At 34.5% G+C, this 25,602-nt stretch overlaps 1 protein-coding gene and 1 long non-coding RNA gene across 5 annotated transcripts; one reads left to right on the top strand and one right to left on the bottom strand.

Moving 5' to 3' along the window:
* Positions 1-25,602, bottom strand: LOC147508105 (coumarin 8-geranyltransferase 1b, chloroplastic-like). 4 transcript variants are annotated; one of them, XM_086600690.1, is made up of 13 exons: positions 25,488-25,602; positions 18,999-19,040; positions 17,012-17,250; positions 16,805-16,888; positions 16,591-16,665; positions 14,358-14,441; positions 13,384-13,473; positions 12,485-12,586; positions 12,281-12,376; positions 11,677-11,748; positions 1,529-1,624; positions 1,335-1,439; positions 1-331 (listed from the first exon to the last, which is right to left on the bottom strand). In XM_086600690.1, the coding sequence occupies exons 1-13, from the start codon at positions 25,546-25,548 to the stop codon at positions 290-292; spliced, it is 1,188 nt and encodes a 395-aa protein (XP_086456816.1). In that variant the 5' UTR covers positions 25,549-25,602; the 3' UTR covers positions 1-289. The 4 variants fall into 4 exon arrangements, with proteins under 4 accessions (XP_086456816.1, XP_086456817.1, XP_086456818.1 ...); XM_086600691.1 differs by having other exon boundaries at positions 17,012-17,255; positions 25,488-25,584; XM_086600692.1 differs by lacking the exon at positions 14,358-14,441.
* Positions 6,843-7,383, top strand: LOC147508106 (uncharacterized). The gene is made up of 2 exons (XR_015216303.1): positions 6,843-6,974; positions 7,131-7,383. It is a non-coding gene; the product is annotated as an uncharacterized LOC147508106 (long non-coding RNA).

Here is a 25,602-nt window from a genome sequence, read left to right on the forward strand (position 1 = left end):
AAATGTGCTCATATGTCATTATATTATAAATATAAAAACTGAACCGGCTTTTCAGTGGTTAAAAGTTAAAACTAGAATACAGTCTTTTCGACTAGTTTCTTGATCTTAAAAATTCATTTAACTAACATAACTGACAAGGAAAAATTCATTGAGGAAATCTCAAACAATACAACATTACAATACAATTATAATGAATACAAAACAATTATATGACATAACAACAGTTGTTTTTCAATTCCTTATATATCCACTTCAAGTAAGTAGACATTGTCATTGGTCGTTTGTTGTCTCAACGAACAAACGGGATGAGAGCATACTCGGCAATGAGTAACTGCATTAATTAAAAAGGAACAAAGTCAAATATATATTTTTTTGTAATCTTGTGCATCCATATTATGAACTTTTGATTTCCCTTTTGAATGGCAGAGACAAAGATAATTTATTATTTCAACTTACGTTGCACAAAGATAAAACATTTCTACCAGAGTTGAGCTCAAAAGTTATGCATATTAAGTATTAACTCAATATATATAGTCTTTCTCTTAAAAGTAGCTATTTAAGTTAACTTTAAAATAAGTACATAAGTAAAACTTCACCTACAAAATAAATTTAAACCTATTTTTTTGTGGATATGATATACTCAATATTAAGATTATCTCTACAAAATTTCAGCTCATTTGGAAATCTCTAACATTAACAAAAAACAATTACAAAAATTCAACATTTCTGGACCGTTAGATTTATTTTTAAAGATGACAACAATTTTTATCTATGTTAGAGGTTTCCAAATGAACTGAAATTTTGGGAAGATAATCATTATGGTAAGTGCTTCATAACCACAAAAAATTAGATTTGAATTTATTTTGTAAAGTTTTTATTATTTTATTTTAAGTTAACAAAAGTTTTTTTAAAATTACTATATATATATAGTAATTTTCTAAAAAGTAGCTACTTAAGTTAACTTAAAATAAGTACGTACGTAAAACTTCACCTACAAAATAAATTCAAATCTAATTTTTGGTAACCCTTTAATATATCATTGATAAACCTTCACATACAAAATCTTCACCTACAAAATGAATTCAAAACTTCACATAACCCTTTAATATATCATTGATAAATCTATTGATATGCAGGTTATGGTCTTTAGATGAAACGGATAATAGCCTCAACTTTCATATCAAAAAGTTGAGTTTGGTTATATATGTAAGAGCAGTCTAATGGGAACATTCTAAAAAGGCATGCTAAAAGGGTGACATATTAGAAATTTGGCTCTTTTAGCAGGCAAGCCAAAGAGCTCAATTTTGTGGGAATAAAATAATTTGTTTAATTACCTTCCAATGGAAAACTACGAAATCTTCTGTAGTTTTTGGATCTGATAAATTGACAGATTTAGCTCGAATCCAAAGAATACAGGCGAGGATGCCGTGTCCCAGTACCTACACCACCAAAAACAAATAAAAATTGAATCAAGGAAGTCAAGGAAATACTTCATATATATATTATAATGTAATTGAAAATAACATACCATTATAATCTTGTTTAGTACGAGAGATGAAGTAGCTCCAACAACAATAGAACCAGCATACGCTCCCAACATTATATAAACTAACGACCAGAATACCTAATTGAAACAATATCAACAAAGAAAATTAAATTAAATTTTTTTTACACTTGGCATTTGATTGTAGAGATTAAAAGTCTTTTCTAGACGGTACCTATATCCAGTGTACTTGTGTGCATAGTTCGTGATTTTGATAGAATTCTCAGAATTTTACTGAATATTTCGGTTTTTGAAAAATTCGGAATTCCTGATAACGATTGAAAAACAATAAATTTTAAAATGTGTTTGGAATATAGCGGAATAAGTACCAGAATTCCGGTTTTTAGATTTGTCAAAATTCCATGTACATATTCTAAAATCTTGAACTATGCTTTTGTGTGTGGATCGAATTATAGAGGTATAACAAAATTGTATAGGGAATGCAATATTTCTTAGAACCTCTAAAGTTTATTTTAGGAATTTTCTTCCGCAAACAAAATTTCCTTTCCCGTATGAGTGAAACACGTTTCAGAAATCAGAACCTCGTTTCTTGCACATGAGTGAAATCGTTACCCAAACACATTAGCCCAATGACATTTCCAATTTTCCCCCCTGCAGACTGAGCGAGTTTCTGGTACAAGTTTCCAGGGAAACACCTAACCTTGCGGGGAAATGTGTTTGCAAACAAAACGCTTGTAACACAAGTTAGTGACATGATTAACTTCCCTCCATTACCCAATATTATTACAGTTAAATAGTGCTTACATTTACTTGAAGAAATTAAATTTCAGAATCTAGATATATCTGTAGATTTGAGACCGGATAATGGTGTGCAGTCCCACTTTTTCCCTCCAAAAACTGAAGTAATTTTGTACAGAAAGGGGCAGGCATCTAGGCAAAGTGATGCAAGAATACAGTATAACATCTACGTTGAGAGAGGTCAATTATGATGGGGATATCATGGCAAACTATGGTGTTACTCTTAGTCCTAATCGGGTTATAACTTTTGTTTGTAGGCCTCCACTACTTTATAGGGTGGAGAACTCCATTGCACTTACTTTAGATTCAAGTGAACTTTCTTAGTCTCTAAGGCTAACTCCAATGGTTTGGTGCGCCAAAACACCAAACCACAATAACACAGTAGATACAGTTAGTGAGATAGCGAAATCAAATACAATGGTTTATTTTTCCAGCCGCCAGTGACAATGGCGTCCAACACAAAATATTAAATATCGGTTAAAAAAAACCAAGTTTTTTTGGACGCCATCACCAGTGGCGGGCAAGAAATAAAAAAAAAAAACCTTTTTTCATGCGCCATCACGGTGGCGTGGAGTTATTTATCTTCCTATATTGCCCTTTAAAAAAACCATAACACAAAAGAAAAAAAAAAAACCAAAAAAACCAAAAACCAAGTTTTTATGCGCCATCACCAATGGTGTAAAAAAAAAACCCAAAACCTTGTGCGCCATCACAATTGGCGTAAAAAAAAAAAGTAAAAAAAAAAAAAAAAAAAACCAAAAATCAAGTTTTGTTTATGCGCCATCACCAGTGGGTGTAGTTAAAAAAAAAAAAAAAAAAAAAAAAATCACTCACTCTAAATCGCTCTCACACTCACCTTTTGTTTAGAAAATCACTCACACTCACACTCACCTCTAAATCGCTCACTCTAAGCAATCACATGCCACACTCACTCTTAATTTTCTTGGAAGGTAGAGAGTCTGAGGCCCAAGATTTGCTTAATTTTAAAACTTTTTTCATCGCCAAAAGGTAAGACCTGTTATAACTTCTAAGAATTGAGCTTGTGGCATGTGATTGCAATATACTGTATTGTCTTTGATATTTTTCATGGATATTATCTAACTTTTTTTCTGCAATACAGCGGGGATAAAATCCAAAAAGAAGAGAGAAAAAAAGAAATATATGAAGGGAAAAAAAGGAGGAAGTAGGGAGGAGAAAGTGGAGAGAACAGGTGAAGAGGAAACCCAACAGGAAGAAGTTGTTGAGATTGGACAGGCGGTCCCTAATCGCTCCTGATCAAACTAAGAAGTTGCTCCTATTGTGTATGTCTTCTCCTTCACTTATCCCATATCTAATTAAAGTAGATTCTCTGTTGTTCTAGGCGTTTGACAAAATAAAAAGAAAAGAAAAAATGTGAAATGCTGAAACAAGAACAAGCTTTATTTGTGTCATATTATAACTTGCACTTAATTTTATTTGTCGTAATGCAAGACCAATTTATTTAGTTTCATATTATAAATTATGTTTAATTTTAGTGTTAATTTATTTCTCACCAGTTACAATGTCCGGCATTTTACACAAATTCAGAGGTAAGGGTACAAAGTCAAAAAAGTCAGGGACACCAAATGCCCCAAATCCAGAAGATGTACATGTAGGGACTTCTTATTCTGAGTTTGATCCTAGTTCTTATCAACGTGTTGTTGTAGAGGAAAGTACACACATATCCTTTACTCTTCGTGAAGGTGGTGGAACGAAGGAAAAAGTCGGTAAGAAAGGGACTTTGGCCCCTGTTTTGGAATGGTTGAGCCAAGTGAACTTTGGAGAATTTCAATTGATGCTTCAGAATGTTGGTTTTGACGTCTTTGCTCAAATTGATATTGAAAAGTCCGATAGACAGTTAGTTGAAGCAATTGTAGAGAGATGGTGGGACTCTACCCACACATTTCATTTTCCATGTGGCGAGATAGGCTTTACTCCCCTTGATTTCTCAATGCTTACGGGGTTGCGTGTTGGAGAAGGAAAGATTGTAGCTTTTGATTCAAAATATGAGTTATTTGATGAGGCTGTCAAATATTTACCTTTTTTAACAGAGGATGAGATTTATAGTGGCAGCATCAAACTGAGTCATTTAGAGATGTATACAGCTTATGCAGTGCAAGATGATATTAATGAAAGAGAAATAGGGTTTCGTGCTTTCATGTTGTATGTTATTGGAAATGTATTGTTAGCAAATTCCCATAGCAAGGTTCGTTTGGGATATCTAGCTAGTCTCATTCAGATAGATGAGATCGGTAGTTATGACTGGGGAGGAGCTGCATATCGATTTGATTATGTCTTTGGACTTGGTATGTCGTTTTGGCATTGACAATGGTAAAAGCTGTGGTGGGGATGTGGCAAGTCATTGAGGTAGTTAAAGTTATTTATTTTTAAATGGATTTGATTAGTTAGTTATGTGCTAATATATTTGTTTTGTTCAAGATGGTATTATTCCTATTTTCGAAATGGCATGCACGTTCGGATACTTGAAGAGAGCCGACCAATTTCTGCTATAAATAATTGGGGTCCAACTTACCGTCATAAGGGTGCGGGTGAAGCCCATTGTAATCTAAGTCTAGCGCGACAGCCAGATAGAGTCTCGTACTTTCGGAGTTCTATTGTATGGCTACCATGGGTAGATTCCACATGCATCGCATAAATCATCCATATGTTGGGAAAGCATTAGAGTTGACTAGTCGGTGATGCATCTTGTTTGGACCGTTAGTAAATGTCCGGTATTTAGAGAGGCGTTGTCGCCGCCAAGTCACTTTGGCGTTCCTTGAGTTCCTTGTGATCCCCCTTCGCGATATGAATCTTAACGGATGCCGATCGATATATTGCTCAATGGTATAACAGTGGCGGCATTTCGTTGATGCTTTGATTAGACAGGTTAGTGGCGCAATACATCGACTATTGGGCTCGTGTCTCGATTGGGGATGCTTCTACCCCAACTTATAGAGGTGTGAATGTGGACTTTGTTGGTGCATCTGGTCTTAAAGAGGATGTAGGTATCTCACGGCCGATGGGGCAACCCTTAATCGCTCATCATATCCTCCATTGTCACAAGTTGAGGCGGTTGTTACTCCCCGAAGCCAATTGGGTTATCCCTATTACTTGTCGTAATGGTGAAATCTTTAATTTCGTGTTCCACCAATTGACAAAGATTTGGTGCCACATCTCCCTATTGATGCCAACTTGACACCGATGTAAGTAAATTAAATAGTTTATTTTATTTTATTTTTTGTATCAACATTTAATTTATTTAATTATGGTATAAATTTAGGCCTGATTGAAGACGATGTTAGAGGACTATATGCATGCCACGGCTTCTATGGCTAGTTTTATTTGCAAAATGAATAGTGGGTTGCACTCTAGTAAGGATGATATATTGGAATACGCTCGTCAAGAATTGAATAGTCATGACATTTCATATTCTGAATATCCTAAAGTAGTTGCGCCTCAGATGACCCCCCCACAAGTTCAGACTCGGCCATCTATCTCAAGGGAGGATGTATATGTCCCTCATTTTGCAGGTGAATCAACTGATCCAGCCGTGCGTTACTCGAGCTCACAGGGAGAAGGAAGTAGCAGTTATGGTTTCTATTAGTATTTCATTGTGAGTAGCTTAATTTATATATGTTTTTGTATTGGTTGAATATGTTTAAAATCATATTGATTATGTTGTGATTATGTTGTGAGTAACTTAATTTAGACTGATGTGATCAAGTCTAATTGAAATCAAAATGTTCATTTAGAGGGCTGTTCAAGTTGCCCCTCAGGATAGGTGTGTAGGGGTACCAAGCAAGTTGGGATGTCTAAATATATTGAAGCATGTTAAACCATACCTAGAGAACAAATTTTAGAACTTGAATGCCGGAGACAATGTATTCCAAGAACTATAGTCTTGTACCAAATGCTAGCCCCTTAATGTTCAACCGAGAAGCTAAAGTTTCTTTTTCTATGAAGTGACTTCGTGGTGTCATTTTAATATGTCGATCCGTGGTTCTCTTTTTGTTTCTGATTTCAATTATAATGGTTTCTTCCCAATCAGGTTCAGGTAGAGTTTGCATTATGAAACTCTTTAATTATTATTTATATATTTTTTTTGAAGTAAAATCACCGTGATCGTGCTCGTAACTTTGGTATATAATAGCATGCCAATGGAGATTTACATCTCAAGTTTTTGGATCACACAGGACTTTTTGGCGGTGTTCACCAATATTAAGGGAATTTGTGATACTTAATATGTGTCGTGTGTGTTTGTGTCGACATTAGAAGACCGAAATGGGAAAATTATGAGCTCGTAGTAGCCATGGTAATTATCTGTGCACGGTATGTGATATTGGCATGAATAGAGATGAGCATGTTGAAATATCCAAGCAACATTTCCAAATTGTCTCATTGTGGCATTCTCCTCATTACCAAATATTTAAGATCATGACTTGTTCCCCTGTAGAAGACTAATAGATAAGGCGGTTTAAATGAATTTATTAATGTTAGTTATTGGCTTCTCTGTCACCTTTTATTCCCTCCATTTTTCATAAATGAAGTTATATTATAAATGTTGTAATCTCATGGGACGTGCGGTGTTTGGATAGGAGGGAGCATTCTTGCATCTCGGGGTTCCTTCCAAACAAATGTGGTTCTCCAAAGCAGAGTGAGTTTGTTATATTCAAAACAGATCTGGGCTCTACACCCACCTTTATAAATCCCGGGGACTGCATCAAGACGCTATTTTCGCTCATCAAAACAGAAAACGACCCTAGCAATATATTTTCTATCATGACTCTACTCATGTGGTTCTGTTTGGCAGGTATGAAGAGCATGGGAGCTCTTATATTCAAAGGAAATGCCCATAGAATCTGACCAACATAGAAACAGTTGCCTTTTGATCTATTCCTGCTGCTGTGGAGATACCCTTGTTATTTCCTGCAACGCTTGAGCTAACCATAAACCACCATTAATGTAATTTGTGGACCAGACAAATTGATCAGAAATTCATAAGTTTGTGGATTTCTATGTCCTAGGATAACTGGATAAGCATTTTGGGAGTTGCATCAAAATTATTTTGAGTTGATATCATATTTTGATTCGGACTATGTGTGTTTATGTATTTTATAGGAATTAATATGGCTTGATTATACATGTTATGCAGCAAGCTGTTTAGTTATATTCTTGCAGGGTTGCAGTTTTCTTCAAGTTTGTATTTAGTCGTAAACATGTACGTTTCAGAAGAGCTCTAAAATCTTTCTATCCCTGAAAGCTGTCATTTTGAATTCATCAAATTATCTTTGATTGTGCCAAATCTTTGATTCCGCACTGCTACTAGGGACTCTCGGTCAATCAAGGAGTAAGTGTACAAGATGTTTGAGACTATACCATTGCGATGTGGCTGCCGAGCAAATGATGTATGTAAATGTAGACAAAACCGACAATATTTCCTTTTCCTTATGGGGGATAGAAGCAGTCACAATTTTCGACTCTTCTTATAAACGAAGCAACAGTGAAGAGAAAAGTTCAATTCGTGTTACCTTAGGACCTGGGCACATCGAAACCATGCAACAGATTCCCACTCCATAAAAGAATCACAAGAAAACAAAGGAATGTACCATATACGTCCACTCCAACTTCTCGGATAAACTAATGATGCAATGAGCACATTCAAGCAATTGAATGGAGCAGCACTTGAAATGCACGACATAAAAGACTACCGTTCCCATAAATGCACGAGTAAACGTACATGAGTAAACGCACGAGTAAACGTATACTGGAAATATATAAGAAATACACGACATAAACACATCTTAATTACGATCACGCCATTCCATAAATGGTTAATCGGGTTGCTCTAATTCCACATGCTCGTGCCTATTATGCACATATGCCACGCGTTGCAAGACTCTACGAAATTCAGCTGAATTGGGGTTTCGATCGGGAACAACTTCTGCTATATTAGGATTTTCAAAGTAATCATGGTTAATAATAGGTTCAGAGTCTCCATAAACGTAAGCGTTCAAATAGTTATGTCGTTCTTCCTCAACAATCATGTTATGCAAAATAATGCACGCCGACATAACATCATGGAGCACATCTTTGTCCCACAAGCGAGCTTTGCCTCTAACAATTGCAAAACGAGATTGAAGAACCCCAAATGCTCGTTCAACGTCTTTTCTATAAGATTCTTGCATCAGCGTAAAAAATTTATCTCTTCTTGATTTAGGATTCCTTTTCGCCTTCACTAGTGTAGACAACTGAGGATATATACCGTCAGCCAAGTAATAACCGACAGTATAGTCCTTACCCATGAGAGAATAGTTTGCCGGAGGGGTTAAACCTAATGTTAGTTTGTGAAAAAGATTAGAGCGCCACAAAACATTAACATCATTATTAGTACCTGGTAAACCAAAGTAAGCATGCCATATCCACATGTCGAAAGAAGCAAAGCGCCTCGAAAGTACAAGAGTTGCCGATCCATGTCGCCCAAGATATATCGTCTCGCCCATTCCATTGGACATGCTTGCCATGTCCAATGCATCTGATCTAGGCGCCAAGCATGCCGGAAAACCTCTTAACTTCAAAGAACACGGAGCAATCGGCAATGTCTTCTTCATTTGGAGATCTCGGATATTGTGCACCAAATCTCTCCACCACATGTTTGCAAAACATTTTAACAAAGGAGAGTGTTGTTGGATCACGGCAATCTGAAAATCTTGATCCATTGAATCAATTTGGGCTTCCGTTTGCTAGCATTTGCAATGCACACATTATTTTGCCGTGTGACGACAAACCGGGTTTATTGGCTGCATCATATTTCTTCATCCAGAAATCACTATGTTCCTTAAGACCACTCCTAATCCTCAAGAATAGGTGACTGCTCATTCTGTTGCGCTTCCGAAATAAAACTTCATCATATGTGGGATTGACACCGAAATAATCGGCCTTTAAGAGAGCATTTCCCGTTGCCCTATTACGATTCCTATAAGCTCGTCCTGGGACGGACCCAATACGGAGAGTTGGTTGATTAGAGTTTTCAATGATATGAGCTCTGTAACAAGATTCATTTGAATCATGAGTCGCATTTCGGGCCAACACTTCTTGTTCATGCATGAAGTGTCTTTCAATACGTCGTCTTCTCTGGGAATCAGAATCATAATCATTATCACTATCATAATTCATTTTGCTAGTAAATAAATTATGGAATAAAAATTGAAAATATTAAAATTGTGTGAGATAGCAAATTGGTTTAATTTCTTGCCGAAGAGTTATGTTATATATCTTTGGTGGAGGGCGGGAGAGTACACATGCAACATCGTACTCTAGTACTCTAGATAGATTACATAATTTTTTATCTTGCACACACCCCAATAAATAGATTCCATGCATGCATGATTCATTTCAATCTTGCCCACAATTATTTATCTTGCACACACCCCAATAATTTCTTAGATAATTCATTACAATCTTGCCCACAACCCAATGACCCTAATCAATAGCGTCTGGACCACGAGAAAGTAAAATTCAATAATTCAATTTGACCCTATAAAAGAATGTATTTTCCTCTCTGAAAGTCACATTCCGCAAACATCGGTAATATTTTATTTTTGTATTATCAATATCTTGTCTTTATCTCTCTCTCTTTCACTCTTTTCAAGAACAATGTCAAGCGAGGAGGATCATCATTTAGCATTGATGAAGACACGATTATGCCAAGCATGGTTGGATAATTCAATTGATCCAATTACCGGAACAAATCAATCAGGCAACATATTGTGGGATAAAATTAAAGAACAATTTGAGAATCAGAGGATGATACGGGGTTTTACAGAGGCACGAACTATGAGAAGTGTTACAAGTCGTTGGCAACTTATAAATAAAGCGATTACTTTATTTACATTGGATGTTTGAATCAAGCCGAGGATATGAACAGTCGGGAACTAACGAAATGGACATTGTAAGATATTTATATATATATATATATATATATATATATATATATATATATATATATCAATTATTTAGCTAGAATATAATTGATTAAACTCAAACTATTTTTTTTTCTTTTACGGATGGAGCAAGCAAAGAAGTTGTATGTCACGGTCTTGGATAATAAACCCTTCAAATTTGATCATCGTGGTTTATTTTGAAAGACTACGAAAAATGGGCGCCATTCAATTCCAACTACACCTGGTTTCTCTCAAACTAATTTTCATAACGGGTCTCGGCTCCATTAAACGAACAAGATGGCATGGGGAACACGATTCACGAAATGCAAAGACCTGGTTCATCAAAAAGACCGGATTGTGGAAGAGACAAATCAAAAAAAAAAAAAAGTTGATAGTCAAAATGAAACTTCTCTCAAAGAATTAGCGACAATCTCAGCGGGCGATGGAGGCCATTGAGGCAAAGAACCGAGTGGGGAAAAATTTTATGAAAGAAGGCGTTTAATCCTTCAAGATTAAACTTGCTTAAAAAAAAAATTTCGTGAGACATTGGCATGGGAAAAGGAGATCATGAGCACAAATACATCAACTATGACACCTCAAGGAAAAGAATGGTACAAAAGCAAAAAAGAAACAAATTTTGAAAGATCAAACTCTTAGCAATTCACGGACTCCTTCAAGAAATTTGCACTTTGAAGAATCTGAGGAAAGCGATTGATTAATTTGATTAAGAATTTTAAATGTTTCGTATGTATTTGATGTATTTTTAATGTATTTCTTTTTAATTTGTTGTTTTTTTTATTTTCAATAAATGTTTTATTTAAATAATTAATTAAGTTGTTGGAATAAATTTAATCTTAAAATTGAAATTATAACAAAGAGATACAAATAAATCAAAAAAATTTAAAAGGGTAGGATAGAATGGTAATTGAACAAATTAAGTTATTAAAAAAAAAAAAAAAAAAAATCAATTCTGTACGCCATTGTGAGTGGCGTGTAACTTATTATTTCAATTAATAATTCAATTCTGTACGCCATTGTGAGTGGCGTGCAACAATAATTAACTTATTATTTAAATTAATTCACATTCCTACCCGCCACTGGCTATGGCGTGCAACACTAATAATGATTTTTTTGATTGCCCGCCATTGTCAATGGCGTACAGAGCATACGCTATAACGTTAAAATTGACTGCAAAAATAGAGAAATTTATGAAGATAGCGTTGGCGGTATAACGTTTTAACGTACCATTGGATCACATTTTACGTTAAATTTGATGATTTGCAGCACCATTGGACTTAGCCTAAGAGCCAAATCCTGTCTTCACAGTTGGATAGGCAACTAGAGGTCTAGAGCTCTTGTATTTTTATTTATTTTCATCATCTTACTTTCTTACTGAAAAAAAAACGTTTAACTTACTCTTTCCCTCCCAAAGATGAGGCTCAATGATTGCATGCCGAAAGCTTTATCCCCTTCCTCGTCAGGTATATCCTATCATTATTATGGCCAAAAAAAAAGTAAATTTAAATGTACAAGTAGCCAAAAAAGGGAGTAATTGTTTGACACGAAATTCTAATATGGAATATTAAAGCTCGTCAACTCCCTTGACATCCCTCTTTAAATTCTCTAATTGACATCTCTCCAGAGTCTTTGATATCTCAAATCTAAACAGTTAAAACATGCCAAAATAGGGTTGATTTTTTTCTTTAAAAAAAAATAATTTATGAGCATTAAAATAAATTAACAATTTTAAAACAGCTTTAGTAAATAGTAGAGATTGAAATTATCTAAAATTTTATGGATATGATTTATATAATGGTAAGATCATACCCACAAAGTATCAACCATTAACTCAACTTCTAAAGAGGGTATTGTATAAACGGTGTTGTATACGCACATATGGATCTAATATACCCATCCCTATATATTACAAACAAGTGAAAAATGTTGCTAATTGGAATTTGAAAGCTCTCAATATTCAATTCAAATTTGAATGGTGTCTTTTGCTTGTATAATAATTTACCTTAAGGAATGTGCCAACAGCCATGAAAATGCATATAATTACAAGTGAAAAGATTGCTGGTTTTGTGAATTCCAATGGTCTCCCCAGGACATATGTCTACAATTTCATCAACCAATATCAATATTAACAAGTTCAATCTTTAAAGGAAATAATTTTTTTTCCAATTGTTTTATTTTTTGCTAGATTGAAAAAAATCGTAAATACCTGGACATGGGAAAAGACAGTGATTGGGATCGTAAGTCCCCTTATACATACGAGACATAGTAAAGAAAGAAATTGGTTCTGCTTCCATCGGAGAAGGGGAAGCTATATAAGAAACATTTACAAAACATACAATAAAAATGTTAGAAGTTTTTATTAAAAAAAATAATTTTTAAGACTTTGGTCCTACGCTTAGTTGGTTTATTATACTTTGGCATACGACTGAGTTGACTAACAGTAAACAAACAGAACTAGGACTAAAGTTTAATATTCAAGCTTTTCTAGACCAAAGTCTAAAAACCCTAAAAAAAATATAAACTTTTTTTAGTAACTAAGTTACCATGGTTCAACATCTTCCTTTTTTGTGGAATTAGTAAGACGACAATATAAAAGCAAAATACATCAAAATAAGTGATTATATTGATATAATAAACTATAATATAAAACAAATTGAAATTATACATCAGAATAAGTGATTATGCTGATAATATAAACTATAAAACCAATTCAACAAGTTCCTTTTCTCAGGGGCTCTAAATGTTAAAATTAAAAAAATAAAAATAAGGGTTAACATAGGGATACCCCACCCCCCCCCCACCCCACCCAAAATTGCAAGATCCAACGGCTACGAGATGAAGTTTTTTTTTTTTTTTTTTTTTAACATGAAGAAGCATTACTGTTGGATCTTACGGGGGGGAGTTAAGTTCAATATGTGTTGCATGAAGTAATGTCTGTAACCTATATAGTAAAAAGTCGAAAAAAAAAATAGAGATGGAAAAAAAAAAAAAAAAGGAGAAATCATTCTTTTTATGTTGCATTTTCTTGTGTTGTCCACGCACTGGCACAATAGTGGGTCGGAATGAAGCAAATTGAGAAAACAAGTTTTTTACTAATGCACTTACATCAGTTGAATATACCGATGTAAAAAACATCCATGCCAGAACGCCATATAATACTGACGGAGACTTGAACTTCACTGCCAATGCAATGCCCTGCATGATGGGAAAATACTGTAAAACTGAGAAAATCAAGCTTAAATAAATGAGGATCTCTATAAAGTGTATGTACAAACTCATCTTTCTTCTTTCTTTTTTGCTAATTACGCTTGAGAATTTATTAATAATGAAAAAATAAAAATTGGAAGAGATCAGGTAACATGGGAGATGAGAAAGTAAAAATAGAGAAATATAGAAAAAGATAACCTATATATTTGCACAAACTTATCTTACTTCGTATAATTAAGAATCTATATGTGCAGGACTTCTCTTAAACAGACATGTCCGTTGACGGACATGTTCTTCGAAAATTTATATAGTGTCATCCGTTAAATAAGTTAATAAGCCATATATTAAAAAGTTTTGGACGACACTATATAAGTTTTCCAATAAACTATATAATTAAACTTCCCAAGAACATGTCCATCAACGGACATCTCCGTTTGAGAGAAGGCATGTCTGTATGTGGATGAATAGTGAAGGTGAGTGAGTTACTATGTGTTCCGTCATCTGAGATCAAGTTAACATGTGTCCATAACTTTTTTTTTCTATAAAATTAAGTTGGGTTAGGCAGACCCGTACTTGTTTATTAATTAAGAGAGTCTTGTGTCCATAACTTCACACCTCTTCTAAAATCTTTTCTACTTTGTTCTCAATTCTTCTAAAGACTTTACCTAGAATGTCACATGATACTATCTGGTGCTCCCACATATAAAGTTAGCCCAATCAAATAACTTACCTTTCATATATGTATATATATTAAGTGTTTTCATTCATTTTACATATAACGCACTAAATACAATTATAATCATGCACTTTAATTTGGCAAGTCAATTGGAATTCAAGAAGTACAAAATAAGCTTTAGAAATAACTAATATACCAGAATTCCTGATATGGCTACTATGGTTATGCCAGCTACAACAGATAACTCGCCGGAAGCAAGTGGAAGTGTTGGCTTGTTAATCTGTGAGGCCGCAAAGTGAGTAAGTGAGTGAGATGAGAAATAATAATCAAAGAAAAATTAAAAGTGAAACACCTTAAAACTAGTATATACATTATATATAAATAACTTTGATAATAACTGTAAATTTATTCAACTTTGTGTTTGATGTTGGATCAATACTGATGCAAATACATAACATAATTAGAGCCTTTAGATGCTTGGAAAGAAGGATTTTAATTTATGGAAATGTTACTTAACAACTTCTATTAATGATAGTGTGTTTTCCGGGTCAATATAGTAATATAAAAATAGGATAAATAATATGGATTGGCCATAAATAAGTATTTAAATAAGTTTAGTGAGTTATTTATTAGGTTTAGGAAACTAAGGTTTCTTGATATTTATGTTTTCTTAGGCTATAAATAATTATAATCGCCTCATTAGAGGATAGTTTTTTGGTGAATTAAAGTATTGATCAGAGAGTTTAGAGCTCTTTATTTGTGTTCTTGTTTGTGAGTTATTTTAGATCTAAGTGCCACGCTATACTGCATTATTTGGTATTGAAAGCTAGCTAAGTTCTTGGATCATGGCTTGTGAAAGAAGAAGACAGGTGGAATAGTATGAGAATCTGCTCTAGAACGCGTGATGAAGCGAGATCAATTAGCCGAACTTACATGACGGGTTTTTGCAGCATCAATCATAACATCGTCAATCTCCATCCCCTGTTATTGTGGATGAACGAGAAGACGAAGATAAAGAACATTCTTCTGCTGACTTTGATCGCGAGGAATTTTTTTATGCTGCTACAACTTGTGATTCCAAAAGATTGGGTTCCGAGCAGAAGGTAAAAAGTTCTAAAACTTCAAATTTTGTTGACGGGGTTGAAAAAAATTCTATTTTTATTCTTGAAGTTGAAGAAAAATTGGATCTTATTGATTATGGTTTACCCCTTGTGTTTGATGAGGAGTCTATTGAAGAGGAGATGTATTATCAAATTGATTCTAGTTATGATTCAACTGTTGATAAAAAGATTACTATATCATCCCAACTACCAGATTTTGATAAAAAAAATTGTTATGGAGTAGTCACCATCTCTTGTTTATGTTGATCATTTTTTGTTGGGAGCGAAGGTCTCCTCTAGATCCAATATCCAGATTGGTATGAGTCTTCTTTTGGTTCGTTTGTGAATAAAAAGTGTAGAACGTCTCAAAGTGAATATACAGAAGAAACAATATCTATGGTACTACTATTGCTCAATAAAACTCGATGGCGAGTTTCCTCCAACAATGGGGGAATGATGCATATACTGAACATAATAATACCCTTTAGATGCTTGGAAAGAAGGATTTTAGTTTATGGAAATGTTACTTAACAACTTCTATTAATCATAGTGTGTTTTTAGGGTCAATATAGTAATATAAAAATAGGATAAATAATATGGACGAAAATAAGGATTTAATTAAGTTTAGTAAGTTATTTATTAAGTTTAGAAAACTAGGGTTTCTTGAGAGTTATGTTCTCTTAGGCTATAAATAATTGTAATCACCTCATTAGATGATAGTTTTTTAGTGAATTAAAATATTGATTAGAGAGTTGAGAGCTATTTTAGATCTAAGCACCATGCTATACTGCATTAAATATCTAAAAAGAGGAAAGAATATAGTCCCATAATAATAATAATAATAATAATAAATATTGGGTTTGCTAACCAACATTGTTTCGTTCGATTTGCTTTTGATACATTTGGTTTTTTAGCGTCAGAAACAGTACGTTGAGGCTGCTTAGAAGGGTGCAGAAAGTAATGGACAACAATGTGATGATGGTTGGTTCCAATGAATATATGTTTAGAAAGATTGGGTTTGCTATTCAGAAAGGTCTTACAACTCAATTTGTTGCACACTTGACCTCCAAATCCTTTGTATGATTAATTTCAGAAATTTAATAAAATGTATTCTTCAAAAAACAAAAACAAAAAAAAAAAATGTGAAGAAAAGTATAAGAGTGGATCTCTCCCAAACTAGCTAGTACTGACGCATTGTAAGGATAAAACCTCGCGCCTAAGGCCAAGGTGGTTAAGTTGGGGACAATATCAGTGATAGGGAGTTTCGCGGGCCTAAAAGTAGGCACTACACATATAAAAAAAAAAACAAAAAAAAAACACTATATATACCTTGTCGCTTCTAATGTCATATAACAGATTTAAACCCATCATATATATGTTAGTGAATTCCATGGGCACCAAAGCCTGCAATAAAAATGGGATACTTCACGACAACTGGAAAATAAAATAAAATAAAATAAAAAAGATAAAAAATCTAATTCTAAAGTTTTTTCTTTCTCCGCGTATTTTGCGCGCACTCATTGTTCCCCTTAATTATCATTACCTTTAATAGTCCAACAAAAAAATTTGGCGATAGATCAGACAGACTTTGCAAAGGAAGAGTAGAAATCGAAAATAGTGCTACGACCTGACAAGGTTGATGAGCAAACATGTATAAGGTAGCTTTAATTAAAGTAGTTGTAATTCTAATAACTAAAACATAATTCACATATTAGTGCAAAGGTAAGTGTTGACTACTCATGGAACTTACAAGGGCAAGTGCTGAGCCACGACGGGTAAAGTTATGGAATATATGTATTTGCTTTGAGATCTTCGTCCACCATGAAATGGGCTTCTCTGGAACAAACACTTCCTCGTGTTTCGTTGTAGCAGAATAAGACGACCATTTGCTTAAATGATGTTTCTTCTTTAAAATTGGCTGGTAGATCCTTCCTGGATAGTCAGGGGCAGATCTAGAAGTTGGCTGACCCAAGCTGTAGCCACCCCTGACTTTGCTTTAAAAAAATTATAGTGGTAACTGTTCATAATTTATACCCCAAAAAAGTCAAAATAAAATAAAATAGTAGTGTGAATTAGTGCTACCCCCCCCTCCGGAGAAGCCTGCATCCGCCTGAAGGGGGAAAAAAGTTTTCTACATCTTTGTGGGATGTCATAAATTTGATTCCTCGACTCTCGAAATCTTGCATTAAGACTTATACAAAATATTGAAGTTCCGAAAAGAAGACTACATCAAATAATCTTCAAAACATACATGTTTATTTTGCATTTGCAATCTAAAACAAGACAAAACTATGTGTGCTTTTACGAGTTCGTGTTCCCAAAGAACACAAAAAAACACACACTCTAATGCGTGTTTTTTTTTTAATTAAATTTATTAATATATAAACAAATTACAATGGTGGAGGCTACATGTGCTCTACAAATTGTGCGACAAGCGAGTACCTTCTATCAATTTTTTTTCTAGAAAATGATAGATATTTGAATTCAAAGTTAAATACGTCTAAGGTAAAAAAAAAATAATTAAATAATAAAATAAAAAAATAATAAAAAAATAATTCTCCAGGATATTGTGGTTTCTGATGGTCCTGACTTTGGTGATTTACAGTGGCGTTTATCGACACTCCCATTACGTCTAGGCGGTTTAGGTATTTATTGTGCCAATCGATGTATCACGTTTGCTTTTTGTGGCCTCCCGTTGTCGGACCGAGCTTGAACCACATTCTTAGGAGTTGTGCCCGATACCTTTGGATGAGATTCTTGATGTTGCTAGCGGTGCATTGAGTCTCTGTCTACCGATTTTGACCTCCGGTTCTATGGTGTGAGTCTTTCCGTCCCCTCAAAACCACAAAAAGTTTTGGCGGAAGCGTTCTATGGTAAGATTGTTGTTTGGTCTTGAGAGGGAGTTTCAGGTTATCTGCTTTCGTCGAAAGCGGTCATTGGATGCTTACAATCGAGAACATGCAAAGGATTTCCTACTTGCTATTCGATGGAGGACTTGGGCGCCAAGATGTCGCCCGGTAGAGTATCGTTCTATTCTCCGGTACCGCCTCATGATTCCTTTGTACTTTCGGATGGTGGTCTATGCCCCTGTGTGCAAAAAGAGCGGACTAGATACTTTTGGGGATCATGCAAAGACATTGTAGATATTTTTCGGGCTTCAAATACCGACATGATCATGTCGAGAGATATTTTATGTGATGCATTTTGGAGGGTCTGGGGTGAAGAAGGAGGCTCCCGTGAATTTTCTCACCGATCCGAACGAGGGAGATCGACACTTCCGCCCTGCGGATGTATTGATCTACAATTGGTCCGAGGGGAGGCATCGTGTGTTGTTGTAACGGAGCCTCTCCATTAGTAGGGCTTGGGAATGGAGTCTTTGAGGTGGGAGAAGCGACTAATAGAAGCAAAATGGGTAGGGAAAATTGAGAAACACGAGGAGGCTTGTAGAGCTAACCAAAGATTGTTTCATTCCTTTCAGTTTTGACACCTTTGGTTTCTTGGCAGAACAGTCTGTTGAGCTCCTTAAGAGATTGCAAAAAGTTATGGATTGCAATGTAATGACAGTTGGTTCTAACGAGTTTGTTTTTAGGAGGATAGGTTTTGCTATTCAGAAAGGACTTGCGGCGCAGCTTGTTGCACGCTTGTCCTAATTATTTGTAAAACTCGTTATCATTATTAATAAAATTTCCACTTAAAAAAAAAAAAAAAAAAAAAAAAAAAAAAAGTTATAAACATACCTTTCACTCGTGCAAATGGCCTTAGTTTTTTCATTATACCCCCTGCAAAATAGAAGATATAAGTTATTATAGAGTCTAATTTAATTGGAACAACCATCTTAGAGGGGTTGAAGTGTGTGTTGTGCGGTTGTGCCAAAGATTTAATCCATATTTGATACTTCAAGTTCTCAAGAAAGTGATAATGGGAGAGATTTCAATTTTATTAATTGCTCCCAACGATATTTCCTCCAAGATATTTCCTCAAGTAGGGGTGCCAACGAGTCGGTTCCGATTTGGGTTTTAGCAGTTTCGGTTTCGATTATACTATTTGTGGTTCTATCAGTTCCGATTTTTATCGGTTTTAGTTGGAGAATTATAAGAACCGGACTCGAAACCATTAAAACCCACAGTTTTTTTTTCGTTATATATATATGCTCGGTTACCCATCAGGTATTACCTATTGGTTCTGGTTCCCAAACGGTTCGGTTCTTTTAGATCCAGTTCCTAATGGATATAACATGTACCAAAAACTAGAACATTCAGTTCCGGTTTATTTGGTTCCGAGGAATCGGATAACCATTTGCACCCCAACCTCCAAGTGCTCTAGGCCCAATTAAGAAGCACCACATGTCAACCGTATTTGGAAATCCAGCTAGCAACATATTTTTTAAAGTTGGAATTTACACTTAAAAAACAAAAAAGATGGAAACTTTAAAATTAGGAGAAAAACTTCGCTCAATAGCGTTTAAGACCAAAGTGTGCCCTACGTTTAAGACCAAAGTGTGCCCTAAGCGTCTATCCACCACACATCTATCAAATTTTCATTGCTTCGGTGAGGATTCTACACCAAACTCAATTCTTTTTTTTTTCTTCCTAAAATCTTCGATTTGATTCTCTTCTCTAATTAACCAAAAAATATATATTCTTTACTTTATTTTGAAAAAAAAAAAAAAAAAACAACAACATGCAATTCGAAATTAATATGTTGCCAAAAAAACATTCACTAACAAAAAAATGTCAAAATAGAGAGGGGGGGGATCAAAGTTTGATTTCATTCTTCCACAATTAAAAATAAATAACAAGAAAAAAGAACATAAACTAAAATGATGAAATAACAATTGTAAAATTAGAAAAAAAAAATGTCAATATCAAATATGGAGAAGCGCGCATGCTTTTTTTTCTTGTTATTTGCCTATGTATATTTTTATTAATGGGAAAATTTATTAAGTTGGTGGTGAAAATGAGGGGGTTTATTTTTAGTTCATGCGCAGGATTTTAAAAGAAAATGAAGGAATAAAAAAGTCAAAATTTATTTAGTTATAACTAGGGTGTGCTTGGCATCCGATTACCCGAAACCGAATCAGAACTGGAACCGTTTATAGCGATTTTGGGTCCTAAAATGTTAGACCTATTAAAAGTGGGTCTTCAAGAAATGAATCGAAAAAAAATTGAACCCGTTAGAACCGAATAATAAAAAATTGATGGGTACCCGAACCAAAATTGAAACCGGTTATTATGATTTTGATATATAAAGTTTAGTATTATATTAAACTAAATAAATGCAAACCCAAACATTATAATATATAGCTTTTTTTAAGTGTAAAAGTCTACTAAATATATAGAGGTAGCATAATAGTGAAGGTAGTTGCAGGTGCCGACTAGCAAAGTCAGTAAAATCTTTGGGTGATGATACCAGAGGTCTGAAGATTGAACCCCGCCAGCATCAAAGAGTTACTGATCTCATTTAAAAACAGACTTACCAATAAAAAAAAAAAAAATAGTGAAAGTATGTTATTAAATGCATGTTTGGTAACATACATTACATTGAACATGTGTATTATAAATATTAATAATAATATCAACAACTACACGCACGTATACTATTAATTAATTAATACAATGTATATATTAACTAATAAACGTGTACATGCATAATAATATACGTGCTTGATATATTACATGTGTAGATATATATACATATGATAATAAATGCGTGCAATGCTAACAATTGTAGTACATGTACTTATTATACATGTTAAAATTTGGATGATATATATTTATATAGGACGTATGTATGTATAGTATAATGTACACTTGTTCGATTTAAAATGCAAGTTAATGAACACGTACGTATAATTTATGTAATGTATTTATAGTTTTTAGAAAACTTTCAAAAATTATTGAATTTAGGACCATTACAAGTGTTATTGTCGCACTAAAAACCAACTTTTATATCGGTTATGTAATTAAAAACATAATTTTAATGATAATAATAATGTATAACCCAAGAAAGAACCGAAATCTGAATCGGAACCGACTTCATTAATGAGAATGGTTATTGATTTTTTAAATTAAAAAAAAAAAACTGAAAAACTGAACCCAGTAAGATCCGTTAAAAATAGAATCGAATCCGAAACCCATAAAAACCGAATCAGAACTGACCCATAAGCACCCCTAGTTATAACTACTAGCCAAATACACGTGCTATGCACGTGTGCTGAAATAACTTTGGATACATTAGTGGGTCCGGTCTCTCTCTAACAGTCCCTGAGTCTCTCTCATCAAGAAAACAACAAACAAAACATAAAGAAAAAACAAAAAGTAAAATATGACAACTTTATTGACTTTTGTTTTGCTTGACTGGCTCAAATGGCTTAAAGATGTGACGTGTCAAAAAATTAAGAACCGACAGAACCGATACACAGCTTATTCAGCTAACTCGAGTAGAGATATAATTAATAAAAGAGCACTTCTTCAGTGCGCGAGATGTATGGTGCGCAGAGAATATAGACCTTTGGATCAGTACTTCTGCCATACAATACACACGCACCCCTTGGTATGAGTGGCCCAGATTTGACAGCACACCATACGACCTGCGCACCAAAGATTTAGCCTTAATAAAATTATTAAAAGTTACAGAGAGTGACTCTCAGGACAAAGATGCTGAAAAAGTAACTCTCAACGACACCTTTTTATTTTTGTAACTCACAAGGACTGGGTAGATGAAAGGTCAAGTATACCCTTGATGCGAAATAAAAAACGAATCGGATAGATGAAATATCAAGTATACCCCTGACGCAAAATAATTAACATCCCGGCCCAGACGAAACGACCCGGTGTATTTAGTATGAACATTGAATGTTCATAATCCTTGGGTATGAACATTGATTGGGTATGAATATTCAATGTTCATAGTCTTTTGGGTATGAACATTGAACATTCAATGTTTATAGTCCTTGGGTATGAACATTCAATGTTCATAGTCTTTTGGGTATGAACATTGAACATTCAATGTTTATAGTCCTTGGGTATGAACATTCAATGTTCATAGTCATTTGGGTATGAGCATTGAACATTCAATGTTTATAGTCTTTGGGTATGAATATTCAATGTTCGTAGTCTTTTGGGTATGAACATTGAATACTCGTACATAAACATTCAATGTTCATAGTCCTTGGGTATGAACATTGATTATGTATGAACATTCAATGTTCATAGTCCTTTAAGTATAAACATTTGCATTCAATGTTCATAGTCCTTGGATATGAACATTCAATGTTCATAGTGAACATTCAATATTCATAGTCTTTGGGTATGAACATTCAATGTTCATAGTCCTTTGGATATGAACATTCAATGTTCATACATCAATATATTGTATAAAGTACATTCACATATTTGGATATGAACAATCATTGTTCATACACCAGCAGAAGGTATGAACACTCATTGTTCATAGTAAAATGACAGAAAAGATAAAATCGGAAAATATTTATTTTAAATCCGGGTCATTTGTCCTTGAGGGTTATTTTCACGGAAGGATATAACTGGCATTTAAAAAAATGTAAAAAGGCGGAGCCAACTTATTTTGTCCTTGAGAGTTACTAATTTTGAAATAGTGGGTTTGTGAGTTACTTTTCTCCAAAATTTGTCCTTGTGAGTTACTCACAAAAAACCATGTCCTCTAGACTTCATTTTCCCCAAAGGTAGGAGTGCAAAAAAAAAACCGTTGACCCATTATCCGGTAGGGTACCCGGTCTTCACCCGCCACCCAAACCTGCACCGACCCGAAAATAGACCTGCCCCGCCCCGCCACCGTTTCTACGCGGTCGGGCTATAGGTGTAGGTTCTATGCTCAAACCCGACCCGTCAAGCTGCCCGACCCGCACCGTGTCAAAAGTCGTTGACCCAACCCCATTGACCCGCACAATTTCAAGACTCTAACTCTAATATTTTTGTATTTTGTTTATATTTTCTTTTAACTTTTGTAAGAATTTGGGAGATATGAACATGAACTTATGAGTTCAACATCAATTTCAAATATTCAAGTTTGAACATTGGGTAAATATCAAAAGTTCAAATTCAACTTTCGAATTTTTAAGAAGATGAATCATTCATCCTTGTATTAATTTCGAATTCTTTAGTTTTTATTTTATTGTTTTGTACCATAGATCCTTGCTCCCATTTTCATTTTATCATACTATGGAAAATAATCAATTTACAAATGGTAAATCACGATAAAGAAGTTTCAAATTTACATATATGGTTTTGGATTCAAATTCAAGTTTTTTTTTTATTGATTGATTCAATTTTTTTCTCTATGTTGTGAATTGGAAATATATTACTTGCAGAATTAAAAAGTTTTTTTTGGGTGAAATTGAGTTAAAATGATAATTTCCACCCGACCCAGATGACCCGTCCAAAACCCGCCCCGTAAGCTGACCCAACGGGCCGGGTGATAGTAGTAAGACATCACACTTCAACCCGTCCCTCCCCGCCCCGTCGGAGACCACTGGATTTGTATCTCCTAGACCCGTCCCGCCCCGCCCCATCACTATTTGACTCGCGGTTGACCCGCCCCGCCCCGTATTACACCCCTACCCAAAGGGCCTCGGGACCAATTTCTTGTAAAAGTTAAAAGTAGATGTATGGTGGATACCAGTGTTTAGAAAACCGGACCAGACCGGTGGTTGAACCGGGGTCCGACTGGAACCGGTAAATTTTTGGTTCGGTTCAGTTAAAACTTGAGTTTATTGTTAGACTCTCGGTCTATGCTTAAACCGTGGTTGAACCAGCGAACCGGTTGAACCGAATCACTCTTATATTATTTTTTTTTTTTTTTTTTTTTTTGAAAAATTGATAATGTGGGGAGTTGAACCTAACACCTAAACAAGATAATCCAAACTCCAAACCAACATACTACTATGTATTTCTTTTATAAGAAATTTATTTTGATATATAATATCAATTAATATTGAATTAAAACATGTATTTATTTATTTTATTATTATAATTATTAAAAAATTTGCTAAATAAACATTAATCGGTCCGACCGAGTCGAACCATGGTTGAACCTGGTTGAACCATTTTAACAAAAAATCGGTTCGATTACTGGTTCGGTTTTCAAAACATTGGTGGATACACGCTTAGAAAACACTTTGGTCCTAAGGCGCTATTGACCGAAGATTTTCCTCTTCTTCTTCTTCGCGGAGAAGAGCAGTAGGCACTTTTCTAACCTCTACTGCACTTTTCGTCTTCGGCCTGCCTTTTTGTCAACAATTCCTTCTACCCTTGATTTAATTGAATATCCAATATTTATCATTTTATACCCCAATGAATATGAATAGTCATTTTCAACCTAATATGCTTTAAAATATGTATTGGAGTTGTTTAATCTAACATTTGATCATGGCTATAGAAAAAGGTCATTGATATATGTATTAGGGAACATAGGAATTAAGTTCCAGTAATTGAGTCTCAGCTCATGAGAAAGTGGCTATATAAATAAAATAATCCGAAGAGATGAATCACATAATTATAAGTTATATATGTTGAGTTTCTTGTACGTCTTCAATAATCAAGATAATAAGATTTATCTGTAAAACGGATAAAAGATTACTAGCAAGCTATATTAAAACTTGATTGGAATCACTATTTGAGTCTGAAAGATCGAGAAGATGAAGAAAGTTATATCTGAGAATCCATTCCCTCTATTTTCAGCAAATATTTTAGATTTTCTTTCTCCAATTTTGATGAGGGGCAAATTAGTGAGTCTAAGAAAAGGGCAGTTATATGTATACATGCGTCGCCTCTTGGAGGAAACATGGCCGGGAGCAAATCCTAACTGGTATGAAAAGCCACCATGGTAACCCCGTAACGACGGCCTGAATATCACTAAGGCAATACAAGGATTGTCTCTTTGGATGTTTAACTAACTGAACTTCCTTTTTAAGACTTTGGATCAGGGTTTTAACTTTTAACTATTTTGTACCTCCTGTCAATCAAGCTTCTAGGACATTATATACGTAAAGTCGAGGATATAAATGGTAGTATACCGTAAGGGTTCAATGCAGGCAAGGGTAACCCAAAAACGATCGAAAAAAAGATATTCTCGAATCTAAAACAAATGAGAAATACATATATAATCATTACAGATTACAGTGATATGATTAAGAAGAACTTTACCCAAAAGGAAAGAAAAAACGCAGAGTATAATACTGACATATATACCTTCCTCTTGAGCGGGACATGTTTTGGAAGTAAAAGTTGAACAAGCAACACTAGAAAGCATGATTTCTTTATCCTTTCTGTTTATAATGCTAGGCCTCTATCCTGCTCTCTCATG

This window comes from Coptis chinensis, chromosome 3 (assembly GCF_015680905.1).
Source record: "Coptis chinensis isolate HL-2020 chromosome 3, ASM1568090v1, whole genome shotgun sequence".
NCBI classification, from domain to species: Eukaryota; Viridiplantae; Streptophyta; class Magnoliopsida; order Ranunculales; family Ranunculaceae; genus Coptis; species Coptis chinensis.